Source organism: Equus asinus, chromosome 11 (assembly GCF_041296235.1).
Source record: "Equus asinus isolate D_3611 breed Donkey chromosome 11, EquAss-T2T_v2, whole genome shotgun sequence".
NCBI lineage: Eukaryota > Metazoa > Chordata > Mammalia > Perissodactyla > Equidae > Equus > Equus asinus.
The window spans coordinates 84304474-84321823 of record NC_091800.1 but is presented as its reverse complement, the minus strand read 5'-3'; the positions used below and the strand labels follow the sequence as shown (position 1 = coordinate 84321823).

The 17350-nt window shown below is 56.7% G+C and overlaps 1 protein-coding gene across 1 annotated transcript; it reads right to left on the bottom strand.

The window, feature by feature from the left end:
* Positions 1-608: 608 nt before the first annotated feature.
* F7 (coagulation factor VII) lies at positions 609-13021 on the bottom strand. Its single transcript, XM_014854913.3, has 8 exons — positions 12863-13021; positions 8757-8917; positions 7213-7237; positions 7021-7134; positions 5220-5360; positions 4186-4295; positions 1898-2021; positions 609-1279 (listed from the first exon to the last, which is right to left on the bottom strand). Exons 1-8 carry the CDS (start codon positions 12930-12932, stop codon positions 684-686), a joined length of 1341 nt encoding a protein of 446 aa, XP_014710399.2. The 5' UTR covers positions 12933-13021; the 3' UTR covers positions 609-683.
* Positions 13022-17350: the final 4329 nt, after the last annotated feature.

Below are 17350 nucleotides of genomic sequence, written 5' to 3'. Positions count from 1 at the left end.
CTCGGTGACAGACACCAGGGTCTCAAGGTTGTGAATTACAGACAATGCGCAAATGGCGGGCTGCCAGAGATAATGCTCTGAGGGGATCCGGCTGTTTGCTGTTAGAGGGGAGAAAGGGTGGCAGACGGTCTGTGGTGCGTGAGACCCTTCCATTCTATGGTAAAAAATACATATATAGAAAGATCTGGAAGGATATTCGCCAAAAGGAATGGATGATGCTTCCAATGTATCTGAAATGTTGAAATATTCGTGTAAGAGAGAAAAGAAGATGAAAGAAGACAGCCCTCAGAAAGCACATGCGTGTGAATACACCTGTCACGCCTCCGCCGCGTTGGCGTTGAGATGGAGCAGAGCTGTGCAGGCGTGCATGGCCACATCTCCAGACCACGGCAGTGCCTCCTGTCTCCCTCGTCCACTCTCCTGTGTCTGTCGTCTTTCTATTTCCCACTTGGTCTGTCTCCTGGAATCTCTGAGTCTCTCGCAGTCTCTCAGTCTCTCCGCATCCCTCATACTTCACTCTCCTTCTCTTGGGCTCTTCTCCTTGCCTGTCCCTCTGTCTCCCTCTCAGGCCCCCGTCTCTCTCCCTCTCCCCTCCCCACCCCAAGAGGCAGAAGAATTTACAGGACCTGATGCCAGGACAAGCCCAGCAGCAGCAGCTTTATTCCGAAGAGTGCATGCCCATGCTAGGGGAACGGGGCCCGGAAGAGGCCTTCTGAGTGTGGCTCTGAGCGCATGAGCCTGCGCAGCCACTCTGTGTACTGGGAGACCCTGGTGTACACCCCAAAGTGGCCCACAGCTGCACAGCCCTCACCCCAACTGACCACGCCTGTCAGGTACCACGTGCCCTGGAACTTGGTGGCGTGCGGACCCCCACTGTCGCCCTTGCAGGCATCCTGTGTCCCATCCACGTAGCCAGCACAGAACATGTTCTCCGTTAATGCTGGGGAGCCCTCCATCCTGTGTGACTGCTCCAGACAGTCCTGGGTTCTCAGCCGGGGCACGTTGATGAGCATGAGCTCAAGGGCCGTGGCACCCCTGTGGAGGAGCTGGCCCCAGCCGCTGACGGACGAGAAGCGGACTAAGGTCAGTGTCCTCTCGGAGAAGGCCTTCTCGGGCAGACAGAGGGGCACCACGTAGTCAGTGAAGGTCACGGGCCTGCGCAGGCGAAGCAGAGCCAGGTCGTGGTCCGTCTTGAGCCGGACGTACTTGTCGGGGACAATGATCTGAGCCACTTGCTGCTCCTGCTCATCGCCGTCCTCCTCGCTGAGGTCGTGTTCTCCTGCAGGGAGACCAGCACCACTCACAGTCCTTGCCCCACAGCCTCGGGAATGACCCTTCCTGGAGTCTCCTTTGGGGCAGGTGGGGCCCTGCATCCAGCCCCAAGGGGGCCTGAGCAGCCTCCCAAGTGGCTGCTGCTGGGCTCCGTGCAGGGTGTGACTCAGGGGTGACTCTGGAACCTGGGGCTGAAGGCACATGGGGGGGGGGTCAGGCCAGACAGCTGTGGGTGGGTGAGGAGGGGCTGCCCAATTCCCCCAGCTCTTCCAGATAGGGCCTGGACTCCCTTGGGGGTCCTTGTCCCATAAGCCCACAAGGCAGAGGCCCACCCGCAGTGGCCCCAGAGCCCTGCATGACTGCATCCTCCTCAGGGCCCAAGAGAGACAAAGCAGGTACAGCGTCACGCCTCCCGCCCCCATGTCTTTATTTGAGATGGGAAAGAGGCTGAGGGACGATGGCGCAGTGGGACCCCTTGGGCAGTGGGGTCTGCCCAGGCCCTGCCTGTTTCTCTGAAAAAGCTCATCTGGTTGTGGAAGTCAGCCGCTCGAGGCCCAAAGCTGAGCCCTGGGTCGTTGTCTTTGAAGAGCCTTCCTTGGTCAGGAGGAGGTGAGCACAGACTTACCCAGCACCACCGTCAGGTTTTTCCAGCTCCTGATTCTGTCGAAACAGTGGGCTGCAGAGACCACCCAGGTGGTGTCGAGCAGGGTGCCCCCGCACAGCAGCTCCCCGTTCATCTTCAGGAGAGCCTGTCAAGGGCACAAAACAGGTTGGAAGCTTGCATTATTGTCACTGCTTCCTTGGGGCCTCCCCTTTCCCGGGCACCCTCAGGGGCAGCTGGGTTTACAGGATGGTTTCTGAAATCCTGGGGGCTCCCAGAGCCCTTCCTTGGGAAAGCTGTTCCGAGGCCACTCCAGCAGGTGGCCACCCCACCGCTGAGGGAAGGAAAGCCTCGGGTGCTGGCCTGATGATGGGAGTGTGGGTGCTGGACCCCTCTGTGCACCTCCCAGTGTTGTCACCCAAGTGTGACCCAACACGCCCGATTTGGAAAGGTCAGGCCAAGGCCGTGTTCCCAGAGCATGTGAGGAGCAAAGGAAATAACCGGTGAAGCACTGAGCCCAGTAGTCGGCACCCAGGGGACCCGCAGGGAATGCTTCCTTCTTTCTTCTTCCTAGAAGCAAACAGGGTGCTGAGCGGGGCCCCGAGGGAATCTTGGGGGGAGATGTTTTCCCTGCAGTGATTCTCCTAGGATGAATGGGAAGGGAGCCCAAGTCTCTGGCCTGGCTGCCTGCGGACAGCCAGGCCAGAGGGCAGGCTGGCTGAGGGGGAGGCAGCCCAGCAGGTAAATGGTCCTGGTCCGGTTATTGCTGGTCACCATGTGCTGTGCTGAGGTCAATCAACCAAGGAGAAGAGACTGGAAATGGGGTCAGCCAATCTGGGGCCCAATGTCCCGAGTTGTGGACAGCAGGACAAAGCAGCCCAGGGAGGCAAGTCTGAGCCCCTCAGAGAAGCCACAGTAAAACCCCACGATAGAAAGAGCCTCCCGTGGATCAGAGCCGCAGCTGCTGCAGGTGAGGGCTGGACCAGGCACCCAGAAGTCTAACCCGGTCCTGGCTGATGGTGACTGTGGCTGCAGCTCTGAGGGGCAGGCTGGGCTGGGGTGGCTGTGACAACCTGGATCTGTGCCTCCTGGGACCAAGTCTCAGCTCCGACCTGAGCAAAGTGCTGAATCTCACTGGGCCTCAGTTTCCTCACCTGTAAAACGGGGTGAGAGTTGCACCCACCCCTTGGGCAGGGTCGTGGGGGTTAAGTGGCATTGAGACATGAGGTCTTGTGGGGCCAGGCCCAGGAAGCACGTGCTGGGAAGCAGTGTCTGCTGCAGTCACGCGCAGTGAGCCCAGCCAAGCATGCCCTGCCGTAAATGCAGAGACAGCCACGTCTGCCAACCCACCTCTACCTCACAGAGGCTTTGCCAAACCATCTCGGGGACTCTGGTGAACACACCAGCCCCATTTGGACGTGTCTAGCTCAGATTATTCCTCTGAACACCAAAACCTGGGGTTCTGCAAAGCTGAGGAGTGCCCTGGACCTCGGAGGCCCCTCCAGGCCCTGGCTGCTGTGGGAGGAGGGGCGGGGCGGGGGGAGGTGGGGCGCACGCAGGGCCGCCAGCTTAGCAAGAAATGCAACTTCCGAGGCTGGTCTAGAAGGGCCAGATGGACGCCAAACCAGAGGACCGGAGCTGCCCAGAGCCTGGAGTCAGCCCACAGTGACAGGTGACTTTCCAACTTCTCTTGAAAGTTCTTGTAGATTTACCTTTATTTCTAAAAATCCCTCACTGTTTGACTTGGGGTGTCCCCACATGAAGAGTTAAAGAGGAGCCACTGAGTCGGGCTCAGACCTGAGTTTGCGGCTCGAATCACACGTGGGTGCACCCCCCGGGCTCTTGTGAAATGCAGATTCTGGGCCAGGGGGTCTGGGGGCCTGAGACTTGGCATTTCCAACAGGGACTGGGCCCACAGCGACCTCACAGAGAGGCGGCCTGGAGGGGCCACGGCCCCACAGACCTGACTGCCTGCGGAGGGTTTTGTCATGGATCAAGAATCTCAGCTCCCAGAGGCAGGCAGTAGATGGAGCTGTGGAGGCGACGGAGCTGGGTTCAAATCCTGCGTCTGCCATTTAGTGCGTGTGTGGCCTCATCTGTAAGCGGGCATGCCCACGATGAGGTGGTGTGGGAGGGTTCGTGAGCTGACAGAGGTGCCATTGGAGCATGAAATCCCAGCTAAATGCAGATGTTGCTGCCTGCAGGCGACCGTGGACTTAGAATGAGGAGGAATCCTGACTGCAACAGGGTGACTGGGGGCCGGGGTGTCCTGCGGCTGACCCGCCCTTTCCTCCCAGGCCCTGAAGTCTTACCTGCCAGGGACACTGCCCTTTGGGGCACACCTTGCCTCCCACAATTCGGCCTTGGGGTTTGGTCTCATTTCTTTTTTCCAGAACAGGTATTTTTCCACACGGGTATTCAACTGTACAAAACAAAAGTCAGCAAGCCATGCGGACTCACCCCGGACGAAGGTGCTGGTGAGCAGAGGGCCTGAGCCCTGCGGGCAGAGGCTCTGCCTCTGGCTCCTGCCCGGGGCTGTGGACGCCGCTGGTAGGCAGATGGGGCCGGGGCTGGCTTTGCAGGAGCAGAGGGCCTGACTTCTTGAAGCTGATAGTTTCTCCAGGGGAAAAAGATGTGCTGCTTGAATTTACTAATGGATGAAGGAGCTTCTGTCTAACGGCCAGCCAGCCTCTCAGACCGCTGCGCTGCCGCTTGACCGCACTCTCCGTGTTTGGTCTGCTCCAATAAAGTCTGGGCTGGGAGGGAAAGCGTCTGGAGGTGGTGACTGAGTTTGGGGCTCCTTAGAAGGCTGGGCACACCTCATCAGTGTGAAGAGAGACAGGGCTTGGGGTGCCTCAGCCTGTGCAACAGCAGCCCCGTTAATTTGAGGTTGGTTTGGAATAGTTTTCCATTTTCCTGAAAGTACTAGCCTTGAAAAAAGATTTGCAGTGCAGAGTTGTGTTGCCGTCAGTGCAGACCCTGTGTGGCATGAACTCCCAGCAGAGTCTAGGCGCTGGGAGTGGGGCCAGGAGAGCCTCCTGCTGCTCCGCTGGCCCCGCTAGAATGGGCAGGTGGCCGGAGGCCCAGCCAGGAAGCTGCTCCCAGGGCTCTGTCACTGTTCCCCACCCGCTGTTGTCCTGGCCTGCACTGAGGTGGGGGCGGCCACCTCCACTCTTGTGTCCTCCTGGCCTTGCTGCGTGGAGTGGTCAGCACGGAGGAGATCCACAGTGGGTGTGTGCCCCACTTCTCATCTTTTGGCCAATAAGAGAATTTGTGGCAAGCAGGAACTGGGGCTAAAAGGAAACAGTATGTAGCCCCTGGAGCACGGTGCCTGAGAACCCCTTACCTGTGGGTGTGCAGGACACCCCGTTGGCCTGGAGCGTGTACCCCTCGTGGCACCAGCAGGAGCGCCTGGCCCCTGCGTGGTCACTGCAGTATTGCTCACAGTCCCCGTTGTTGTTCATGCAGATCAGCTGGTCGTCCGTGTCTGAGGACAGACGGGGACAGCCTGAGAGGGCCTCCACTGGTCAGGGAAAGCCAGCCCTGGTGGCCACCCCTCCCTGGGCCACGGGCAGAATTCTGCACTAAGATGGCCCTCAGCTGCTGGCTACAGAGACTGAGCCCGACACCACCTCCCTCTGCAGATTGATCCAGAAGGGCAGGACCTGGACTTAGGGGGGGTCCCAGGCTAGACAGTGGGGATGCAGGGCGGGCATGCAGTGTCACCCTCCCAGGAGCTGAGGAGGGCTGGGGGAAAGCAAAAGTCCCCAGTGGACAACTCAACAGGACACCTGCCAGCGAGAGGCCAGAGGGATGAGACCGGTCTACAGCCAGGTCCTGGTGCCCCCGTGAGCTGGCCCGGGGCTGACCACTGGCTCGGACAGACAGAGACAAAGAACGTTTGATCTGGCTCTGAAGGAGAGCCCTTTGATGTGGGAAATGGGATTGGCTCTCTGTGTAAGTTCAGGACCCCCAGGGGGAAGGCCAGTCCTGGGTGTGAATTCATACCAGGGCTCCTGACGTTTAAAGGTCTTGAATGGTTCACACCAGAACTGCTAAGCATCAAAAATCCTGGGAGTGAATTCACACCAGGGATGCTGAGCATCAAAGGCCAGGCAAAGACACTGAGGTTTTTTTGCCCCAGAACTCTCAGGAAGCATCTCCTTAGTTTTTGCTTCACTTTCTCTGGCCTCTGTTCTGCTTAGAGCAGAAGGCAGCTGTGGCCCGGAAGAGCTCATTCTGTATTGCAATGAACTTTTGTGTAATAAAGGGTTAGCCTTGCCCAAGAGATGCTGCCTTTGTCTTCGGCTCCCGGGAGGTGAGCTCTACACCCTCTCTGGCTAAGTTGGAACTTTTAATTTAATCTGCCTGATAACAGCTTGTTTCCCTGGGGGCCTTGGGCCACACAGTATCAGCTCCCCCTCTGGAGGGGCTGGAGACTGAGGTGAGCCATGTCTATGTGACTGAGCCCCAGTAAAACCTCTGGACAGCGAGGCCCAGGGGCGCTTCCTAGATTGGTAATACTCTGTACATCTTGTCACTTGTCATCTAAGACATCAGTCTTAGAAAATGAAAAGCTGTGCGTGTGACCCCCATGGGAGAGGACAGCTGGAAGCTGGCATCTGGTTCCTTTGCTGGCTTTAATCTCCATCCTTTAGCTGTGGTCAACTGTAACTGGAGCATATCAGCCTTCAGTGAGCTCTGTGAGTCCTTCTGGCAGATTATTGAACCTGAGGATGGTCTGGGGGGACCCCTGAACTTTGCGGTACTTTAATATTTGGAAGGTGAAAAAAGACCACATACTTTTGTAACAGCAAGTAGGGAAGGTAGTCTACTCCAGTGTGCTGGCTGGTGGGACACGAGCAAGCTGGGCAGTGTTGGAGGGACTCACCTGGGCCCCCTCCAGGTGCCTCAGAATTTCCCAGTGCTGGAAGCCCAAGGGTTTTTATATTTCCCAGAAAGAGACGGGTGCAATCAGGTTTGAGCATTAGCACCTGAGAACCCCCGATCCAGGACCCTCAGGTTGGCAGGAGTCTTCCAGCTCATCTAGAACAGCTTCCTCTGGCGCCAAGGCCCAGCCCCGTGCCCAGCCAGGCCCTGCCCATCAGCCTCCCGGGGCCCTGTCTGCAAGCTCTGGGGTTCCTCACTTGTCTCACAGTTCCGGCCCTCAAAACCGTCGAGGCAGAAGCAGATGTAGGACTGGAGCTGGTCCTCGCAGGAACCTCCGTTCTGGCACGGATTTGAGGCGCACTGGTCCCCGTCTGTGGAGTGAGTCAGTGTTAGCGTGCTGAGGAGGACGGCTGGCGGGCGGAATCAAAACGGACTGTTCATCTGCTCACCTGTGTAGGAAAGCCAGAACTGCTTCTGAGGGAACAAAGAGGAAGCACGTGAGACATGTTCACCAGAGCAAATACTTATGGTCCCTGGGAGGAACTGACGACCTGGCAGGCAGTGCAGGCGGGAGCTTCTCACCTGGGGCCTGTGTGATGGGCTCCAGAAGCCAGACTTTTCCTCTGGAGATGAGGTGGATTCGAGTAGGGGAGGAAGTTTTTCCTCATCCCCGCCTCCCCCACCTTCCCTACCCGGATCTCTATGGCCACCAAGGTCACAGATTTCCCATTCCCAAGTCAGAACGCTTGAGTTTCAGCCCCAATTCTGCCACCTCCAGCTGTGGACCCAGATGAGACACACGTTCTGAGCCTCCATTCCCTCCTCTGATGGCAGGGTGACCATCCAGACACACGGGCTGACAAGAGGAGACGGTCGGTGACGCACGCAAAGGCATTCCAGGAAGTGCAGGGGCTCCCTCAGTAAAACTGACTCCTGAGGAGTCTGTGGACCGCCTGGATAGAGCTCACAGGGTTGCTGTGAGAACAGAAGATGCGAACGCTTTGAGAACCACGTGGTCCGCAGACACACGGATGACCATACTCAGTGTACCTGGAAAGGGTTGTGTTAGCCTCTGTCTCAGAGAGCCCTACTTCCTGTGGGGTGTGAGGTGGCCTGTGAGTGTGACATGTGCCCTGTGTGTGTCCTGTGTGACACATGTGTCCTGAGTATGACACGTGTCCTGTGAGTGTAACGCATGCCCTGTGAGTGTGTGTCCTGTGAGTGTGAGGTGAGGTGTCCTGTGAGTGTGATGTGTGCCATGAGTGTGTCCTGTGAGTGTGAGGTGAGGCATCCTGTGAGTGTGACGTGTGCCCTGTGAGTGTGTGTCCTGTGAGTGTGACATGTGTATCCTCTGAGTGTGCGGTGTGGTCTTGTCTCATCATAGCCTGACTCATGGTCAGTCATTTGGTGACCTTTTGGTGCTACCATTTGGATGTGCATCTTTCAGAGTGAAAACAGAAACACGGACCCTCGACCGCGTGGCCGACGGGTGTTGGAGGCAGCGGTGGTTTCCTGGAGGTCTCCCCACACGAGCTTCCCCAAGGAGGGCCCCAGGTGGCACGGCAGCGAGAGGCTCTCCAGGCCAGCCTCTCAGACGTCTGCTGGTTGCAGCACCTCCGTGACACACAGGCGGCTTAGGGGTGGGGGCCTTCCTTGGGAAGCCAAAGGACACACTGAGCGTAATTCTCAAGCTATATTTTCGGATGCAAAAATTAGGATGCATGGTGTGGCGGAGAGGAGGACGTCCCTGGAAACAGGATGGTGTACAGCACTGCAGCTCTGACTGAGGGAAGCGAAGTCATCCTTAGGAGGGAAAGAGACCAGACGAGGACGGGCTGTGCAAACTGGAGCCCCCGTGTGTTCCCCTGCGCATGGAGCGCTCACAACCACGGAGGGGAGAGACATGGCCCCCGAGACACAGGAGCCACCCCGGCCGTCACGTAGCTCCCTTCCTGGACTCAGCACACAGGGCATCCCCTGGAGGTGGACTCACCGTCCTCTCAGTGTCCTTGAAGATCTCCCGGGCCTCCTCAAAGGAGCACTGCTCCTCCTTGCACTCCCGCTCCAGGGAGCCGGGCTTCAGCTCCTCCAGGAACCAGTTAGCACGCCTTTGCCTGTGCAAGATGCTGTGGGCTTCCTCCTGGGTGATGAAGACTGAGAAGTGGGAGCCTGTGAACATTCACAACCTGCCACGCTGAGACGGTGCGGAAACCAGCCACACTGGTCAGTCCCACTCAGTGCTGGGAACCAGCCACACTGGTCAGTCCCACTCAGTGCTGGGAACCAGCCACACTGGTCAGTCCCACTCAGTGCTGGGAACCATCCACACTGGTCAGTCCCACTCAGTGCTGGGAACCATCTACACTGGTCTGTCCCACTCAGTGCTGGGAACCATCCACACTGGTCAGTCCCACTCAGTGCTGGGAACCATCTACACTGGTCTGTCCCATTCAGCACTGGGAACCGTCCACATTGGTCTGTCTCACTCAGTGCTAGGCACTGTCCACACTGGTCAGTCCCATTCAGTGCTGGGAACTGTCCACACTGGTCAGTCCCATTCAGTGCTGGGAACTGTCCACACTGGTCATTCCCACTCAGTACTGGGAACTGTCCACACTGGTCTGTCCCATTCAGTGCTGGGAACCGTCCACACTGGTCTAGTCCCAGTTAGTAATGGGAGTCAATGGTTCCTGTCCGTGGGCCTGGCTGAAGTTGGAATGGAAGTGCGTCCTCATGGCGGGCTGGCGACGATCAGCATGCACAGCCTTTAGGGACAAGGACAAGGCAACACGTGCACTGAGTGATAACGACGCACTCAGGCTTCGGGCCTGGGCCCTTCACTTCTAGGGGTTGATCCTGCAGACACACTCAGACGTTTGCACGGAAACCTCACCCTCAGGAGAGCTATTGATAATAATAATCTGAAACAGACCAAGACTGGTGTCCTGTGCTACCATGACATAGAAGGATCAAGAAGATGTGATTCTGGGGCCGGCTCCGTGGCCGAGTGGTTAAGGTTGCACGCTCTGCTTCAGCGGCCCAGGGTTTCCCCCGTTTGAAACCTGGGCGCGGACATGGCACCACTCATCAAGCCACACTGAGGTGGCATTCCACATGCCACAACTAGAAGGACCCACAACTAGAATATACAACTATGTACCAGGGGGCTTAGGGAGAAAAAGGAAAAATAAAATCTTTAAAAAAAAGATGTGATATTAAGTGAAAAAAGAAGATAAAACCACATATACAGTATAATTCCTTTCTCGTAAATAAAAATGTGAACATATGTGAAAAATGAACATATGTATGTAAATGTCATTTATTGAAAGAATACACATAAAAAACTAACTTTGAAGATTGAAAGTTATTCTGTTCTAAAATGTGTACAATCAACACATGTAACTTCTATAATCAAAACGTGCATCTGCCGCCTCCCAGCACCAAAGGTGGTGCGACCTTGAACCTTCCATCTGGAGCGTTGAGTGAGTGCCCTGGAGGGCTCACATGGCGGGGGGTGGGGGGTCCTACAGGATGTGCATTGAGCAAGGCTGAGCAGGTCAGGCAGCAGGGAGAGGCTGGGCGTGGGCGGGGGTGAGGTGTGGTGGGGAAGGCCCGAGGGTGGCAGGGTGGGGAGGGGTGGACATTGCTCTTCTCCACTCCCACTCACTGCATGCAGGGCCCGTTGTTCACAGCTCTTCTGGAACCCGAGTTCCTTCCCAACGTGGTTGGTTCTTTCCTCCTACCAACCCACCCAAACCCTTGCTCGGCTTTGCCGCCAACCTCCCTCTCTCCCTTTAAGACCACGCTCTGGAAGGAACGTTCCTTACCCTCCACCGAGGTTCTTACAGTGACTCTTAGACCCATTGTAAACAAAAGCCCCCCCGAATCCCTGCTTTAGAATTCCACAGGCTCCTCAGAGAACTTTCTGGGTGGCAGGACACCTGCTGACCACCATCTGCGTCTGGACACTCCCTCCCCTGGCCGCCGAGGTCTGGGCTCCTCTGGTCCCTCCTCCCTCCCAGACTCCTTCCTGGCCTCCATTGCTGCCAGTCATGGAGTTTGGTGTCCTTCAGGTTTTGGCCTTTCTACTCTAGAGACTCTCGCCCCACTTCCAGCTTCAGCTCTCCCTCCTTACCCAAACATCTTATTTTTGGCTGGAAATGTCTCTGAATCTCAGCTCTCTTACCCAGCTTCCCCGTAGACTGAGAACCCTCACTCAGCCCTCCATGTGGGTTGGCCTTCCTCCCCCACCCCGCTGCCCGCTGCCCGTCCACGTCCCCCATCCGGCCCTCGAACCCCATTTCTCCCAGGCATCTGCCCTCTTGCAGCCAGCTCTGGATCTGCTGCCTTCGCGCATCTGCCTCTCTTCTCCGAAACCCTGCGACACAGCCTTAGCTCAAGAGCTGTGCCTCCCCCGGGCCCCTTCCTGAGCGCCTGTCCGGTGCCACGAAGAGCAGAGCACCTCTGTGCCTCCTCCTGGCCTCTCACAGTGACGCCAATAGTTGCCTGCAGGTAGCTGGTGTTCCCATTTTACTTATGAGGAAGGGAGGTGGGTGAGGCGAGAGCTTACCCAAGGCCACCCGGGGGGGGTGGGGTAACGGGACCAGTTGGAACACCTTGAAGTGAGGGTTCTTTCAGACACCCAGGCAGACATGGGGACCGCACCCTGGGAGGGGGCTTGGTGACAGAGGTGAGGATGTTGAGGTTGAGGACAATTGTGCAGAAGCTGACGTCAGGGTGGGGACAAGGCCAGGAGCCCTGGAGCCCGGTATGGTCGCACTGTGTGCCACGCGCTCTGAGGGGTGTGCTGTGGGCGTGTGGGGTGAGAAGACGGAGGTGGGAACAAAGCTGTGTCGAGGGGCAGAAGCCAAGTGTGGAAACTGAGTCCCAGAGGAGAGACAAGTGTAGATGGAGAGCAGAGGACCATGTCATGTCCGTCCTCCATCAGAAGCTGCTGGTGTGTGAGCAAGGGGACGTCTGGGACAGGCAGGAAGGTTATCGAGTGGGGGTGGGGGCAGGAAGGGGGGTGTGGTGGCTCCCGGCCTCCTGGGCTGACGGAGGCCTCATCTTTTCCCCTTTAGAACTAGAGAGTTTCACATGTCTGTATTCCTGGGGAATGGATCTGGTTTAGAAGGAGAGGTTGAGGGAAAATCAAAGAGTGGAGGCTCCCGAGAGGGGAGGTGGCCACGGAGCCCAGGTGGGGTGGACCTGAGACGGGAGACCACGGCCGGGCCACAGCTGGCCAGAAAAGAACCATCTGCCCTTGGAGGAGAGCACTTTCACACCAAAAGCTCTCAGGGAAACAGAGGCAACTCCGACGATAGAGGGAAACACGATTATGGCGGGGAACTTGGAAAAGACAGATCAGGACGAGGAAGACGGTGAAAATGACTCGCAGCCCGCTGCTCTTCCCTGCCCTGAAGAGCACAACGGTGGCCCTGACTTTCTCCAGACAGGCTCTGGGCGCCTGTGGTCACCAGGGCAGCGACACCATCATGCAGACCCCAGGCTACTTTCTCACTGTGGGATGTGGAGGACGATGTGAACCAGATTTTAGAGGACAGTGTCTGCACCCTGTTTCAACCACGGCCGCACCCGGTACTGGAGTCACGACAAGGACAGCTTATGAAGCGCCCCCCGTTCCCTCTCAGCCTCCCAGCGCCTGCAAGGGGAGGGGAGGGTGGCCGCCATCAGGTGGTGGAGTGGCCCAGTGTCCCCTCGCTGTCCCTGGCTCTGGCCGGTGGAGAGCTGGGAGCACAGAGAGAGAGGGCAGCATCCCCCACCCCCCCGCCCTGAGCCCCAGAGTCTGCACGCGGGCCCAGCTGCCTGGCTGGGGCCCCACTGGTGGCCCGGAAAGTGCCGCCGGCTCCCGAAAGTCTTTGAAAAATAATTCTGCCAAAGCCTGCACCGTCAGCAGCAGGCTTCCCACCAGCGCTCGGCATGGGCCTGGGGACTGTTTGCTTTTGGAAGGAAAGCAGATCACACGGGAGCCGCCAGCAAAGCCTCCGTGGACAGGAATGTCCACACCAGGGAAGGTCTGGCTGCCCACAGCCTGCTGCCCTTGCATGGGGCTGACAGGGAACCGTCCCCCCAACATACCTGCAGCCAGAGACCCCTGCAGGCCGAGCAGAAGGCAGAGGAGGGCCAGCCCCCAGGGCTGGGACAGCATGGTGAGGGCTGTGGTGTCACTCCGTCTGGTGACATTCCAGGTCGGGGAGGCGGGCAAAGTTCTCGGCCTCGAGGTGCGAGAGAGGGATGGGGGAGGGAGGCCTCGCCTCCCAGACACACCGGTGTTAATTCCCTGCCAGGTGCCCGGCTGGAGGGGGACCAGGACAGGAGGGCGGGCCTTCGCCCGGGAGGCCAGGTCCAGGAGCCCAGGCACAGAGCAGCCGCGTCTGTCCCTCTCTGAAACATCCGTGTTGGACGTGCATCCGGCGTGTGCACCAAACTCAGATGGGAATCCCGAAGCCTTTAGGACTTCCGGCGGCAAGGTGGGAACAAAATTAAACTGCAGGTAAGAAGCCATGTCCTTGGGGATAACACTGGTGAAGGGAGAGCATATTTGGGTGTGAAGGTAAGAATTTTGAAGGCAGCCCTAGAGGAGACCATATGGGCTGTTCCCACCGGGGCGCCTGGTTTCTGAGATGAGCCAGGGAGACCCTCGGAGATGAACCGCGAAGGCCCGGGGCATCTCCTCCAAGCCGAGCCCCGCACTGTTTCGGCTGCAGGTGGCACCTCCCGTGCCCTGGGTGGTCCAGGTCTGTCCTTCCAAGACTTCCTGGGCCTAGGCTACAAACTAGGGCGACCGACTGTCCTGGGGTGGGGGCCGGGAACAGTTTCTCAGGATGCTGGCACTTCTGCGCTGTAAGTGGGACTGTGTGGGGCCCACCGGGATGGTTACCCCGAAAAAGCTCACGTGGGCGTGCAGCTCCAGTGGGCCTGGGCTCGACCCTGTGGACATGAACCTCCTTTCAGCGAAGGGGTGGGGACTGGGGACCCCAGCTGTGCTCATTTCTCTTCTGTGCAGGAGTGACGTGGCCCCACTGTTTCTGTCAGCATCTGCCCTGCCCCCTAAATGGAGGAATTAGTCCTTAGAGGGGAACGTCTGATTGATCACCCCCGGAATTTCTAATTGTTACTATGGATAATTGCTTAAGTGTTTAGGAATTTAATCATATTGGAATTTATCATGGAGGACGGAGGGGCAGGAGGGACTTCACGGCTGACGGCTCCTCTGAGTCACAGCCCCTCTGGCCGCATCTCCACCCTTGGCCTTCCACAGCAGCACGAGGTCAGACGGACCTGGCTCTGTTTTCTCCTAGCCTGGGGAATGAGTGGTTCATTCTTTCGAGCCTCAGGTTTTTAATTGGGGCAACGGGGCTGCCACTGCCTCTGGGAGAGTGGTGGTGCTGTTCCGTCCTTTCCGGCCCCACAAATGCCACTTGCTCCTGTCTGGCAGATGCTGTGTGTGGGCTGAGTGCTCAGGGCACGTTTCCTCCCCCCAGGAGCCTGTCTCCTCGGCCTGTGCTCTGCATTCACTGGGCTCCTCGTGTGTTCGGCTCGTGGGGCTGTCATGACAAAGTCCTGCGTCCTGGGAGGCTCACAACCACAGGAATGTTCCCCCTCCCAACTTAACCAGCTACACCTGTGATGACCCTGCTCCAGGTGACCTCAACTTAACCAGCTACACCTGTGATGACCCTGCCCCAACTTAACCAGCTACACCTGTGAGGACCCTGCTCCAGGTGACCTCAACTTAACCAGCTACACCTGTGATGACCCTACCCCCCCCAGCGTGACCTCAACTTAACCAGCTACACCTGTGATGACCCTACTCCAGCGTGACCTCAACTCAACCAGTTACACCTGTAATAATCCTACTTCCAAGCAACGTCGCATTCTGGGGTTCCAGGTGGACGTGACTCTTGGGGTGCATGGCCCCCCAGCACGACCTGCCTGTTCTGGAGTGCTGAGTGAACAGGCTGGGCTTCCTGTGCTCAGCGTAATGCACCTGAGATTTGTCTAAGGTGTTGCAGATCTAAAATGATCTTTCAGAAACGTGGATCTGATTGTGCAACTCCCCGGTAAGTCCCTCCAACCTGCTTGTGTTGTGTGTAGGATGAAGCCAGGTGCCTGATCCTGGCCCGCAGGCCCACGCTCCAGCCTCTTCCTACTCGCTCCCCTAACTGGACACCTTCCTGCCACGGGGGTCTTTGCATGGTGCTTTGATTTCCAGCTCCTCCCACAGCTGGAGGGGGATGACTCCTTCTCATCACCCCTTCACGGCAGGTCTCCCGCACCGGTCTGCCAGCCCCATTTGTTTGCTCCCTGGAACGGTTGGCCTGCTGACAGCCGGCTGCTTATTTGCTGACCTGTGTCCGCCGAGCAGAGTCCCTGCTGAGGCACAAACAGGAAGTGGTTTTTCTCCAGTCACTGCCTTCCAAGGCCTCTGAACCCCCTGCTTGGCCCTCGACAACATTTCGAGGAGACCTCCTAACTCTTCTGGTCACCCCCAACTTTGAAACGGCTGCTCCGTCTGGAACAAAGCCCACAGCTCATGTCCGACTCGGATGTGAGCCCTCCCAGCTGTGCAGGGCTGGCCGTGGGGAGGACGGCAGAGGAGAGGAGTCTGAGCCCGGCCTCCCTTCCTCTTAGAGGCCCCAGGTCAGAGATCCTCAGCTCTTCCTGGGCGTCTGTCGGCACGGCCCAGGAAATGCAGGAAAACAGGAGAGGGCACCGTGCGAGAGTCAGGTTCTCAGGGTGGGGTCGCCTGTGCTCAGCTGCCCCAGCGGCCAGGCAGGAGGGCTCCTGACGTGTTCTCCTTGGGCCACCTGCCGGCTGGCCTCCCTGTGGCCGGGGTCCAGCCTGATCCTCGAGAATACGAGGGTAGGAGTTCCTCCTGGACCCGGAGGGAGGCCTGCACCCTGCTCCACTCCCTGAAGGGGACCCCTGCTTGGCACCGCTCCACGCTTGTCCCTTGGCGTGGGGCTCAGGGCCGGCCTCCCCCAGGACGCTCAGGGACGACCATGAAACTGGCCCACCCCGGCCACCCCTCATCAGTAAGTGGCTGCGTCAGAATCACCTGGAGTGCCACGCGCATACCACACACACACGCCACGCCTGCAGCCCTCCACGCGGGCGCCTGAGTCCCAGGGGCCCTGGAGCAGCATGTGACCAGCACCCGGTGGCCCTGTTGTGCTGTCACGTTTGGGGACTGCTGTGTATACTGCTGATACTTTTTAGCTTAAGGAACAGAGAACTTATCTAAGGATTACAGGTTATGATTCTGAGCATAACTTACCTTCTCTTCTGGGCCTTTGTCTTTTTACATTTATTCATGGGGCTTTGGGTGTACAGAAACTTATCATTTCGTACACTCAGATTTACCCGTCTTTTCCTTTAAGTGTAGGCCTTTTTTCTTTCGTCTTTTATAAGAAACCTATCCTTGCCCTAAGGTAATAGGATGTGCTATAGTTTCTTCTAATAATTTTGAACTTCTAAAAAATTTTGGGAGAGGCTAATTTGACTGTTTTTCACATGGAGAGCCAGCTGTCCCAGCAATGGGAACATTCCTGACGAGGCCACTCTCTACCCGCCAGCTGGTCTCAGCACCTGTGTGACACCGAGTCACCATGTGCACACGCCTGTTGGGGAATCCTGATTCTGATCAGCTCCTCAGCTCGAACCCCGGCCCTGTCTGGACACCTGCAGCTTTATGACCAGTCAGTTCCCACTGGGGTGAGCCCTCCTTGTCCTCCCACTCCCCGAGCATCACCACCACACCTGGACCTTTATTCTTCCAAATACATTTTGCCATCAATTCCCTAATTCCACAAAGAACTCTGCTGGGGTTTCGATAGAAGTACATTAAATGGTCAGATTAATTTGGGGAGGAACTACAATTAACATTTTGGTGACATTGAATGGTCCCAGCCATAAAAATCTCTCCATTTATTCAGGCCTTCTTGTATGACCTTCTGTAATGTTTCATAATTTTGTCTACAAACTTTGTTACATTTATTTGTAGTATTTTACCATTTGATTGTTATTAAAATAGCATTTACCAATTAGTTCTTGCCAGGAATGTTAGTAACTTTTTGTGGTTGATCTTGGGGACTCCTATTAATTTCAAGAACTTGTGAATTCTCCAGATTTCCTAGACATGAAAATTTATTTTCCCATCTATAGGCCTTGTTTCCTTTTCCTTTGATGCTGTTATCACAAATACTTCCAGTAAATACTTCTGAATAGCAGAGGATATCCTTGTGTTGTTTCGTCTTCAATGGGGAAGAGTTCTAAAGTATTTAGAGACCTAAACGTTTTGCTCTGAGGATTGTTAGATACATTTTATTAGGTTAAAGAAATTTTTTTCTCCTCTTAGTTGGCTAAACACTATAAATGAATGTGGAATAAAAATTGCATTTTTTCCCGGCATCTACTGAGCTGGTCATTCCGCCCCTTTCACTTATTATTATGGCAAATTATAGCAATAATTTCCTGATGGTGAACTATCCTTGAATTCCTGGGACAAACTTACTTGGTCAGAACATATCACTTTTGGTTATAACACACAATTGGATTTTATTT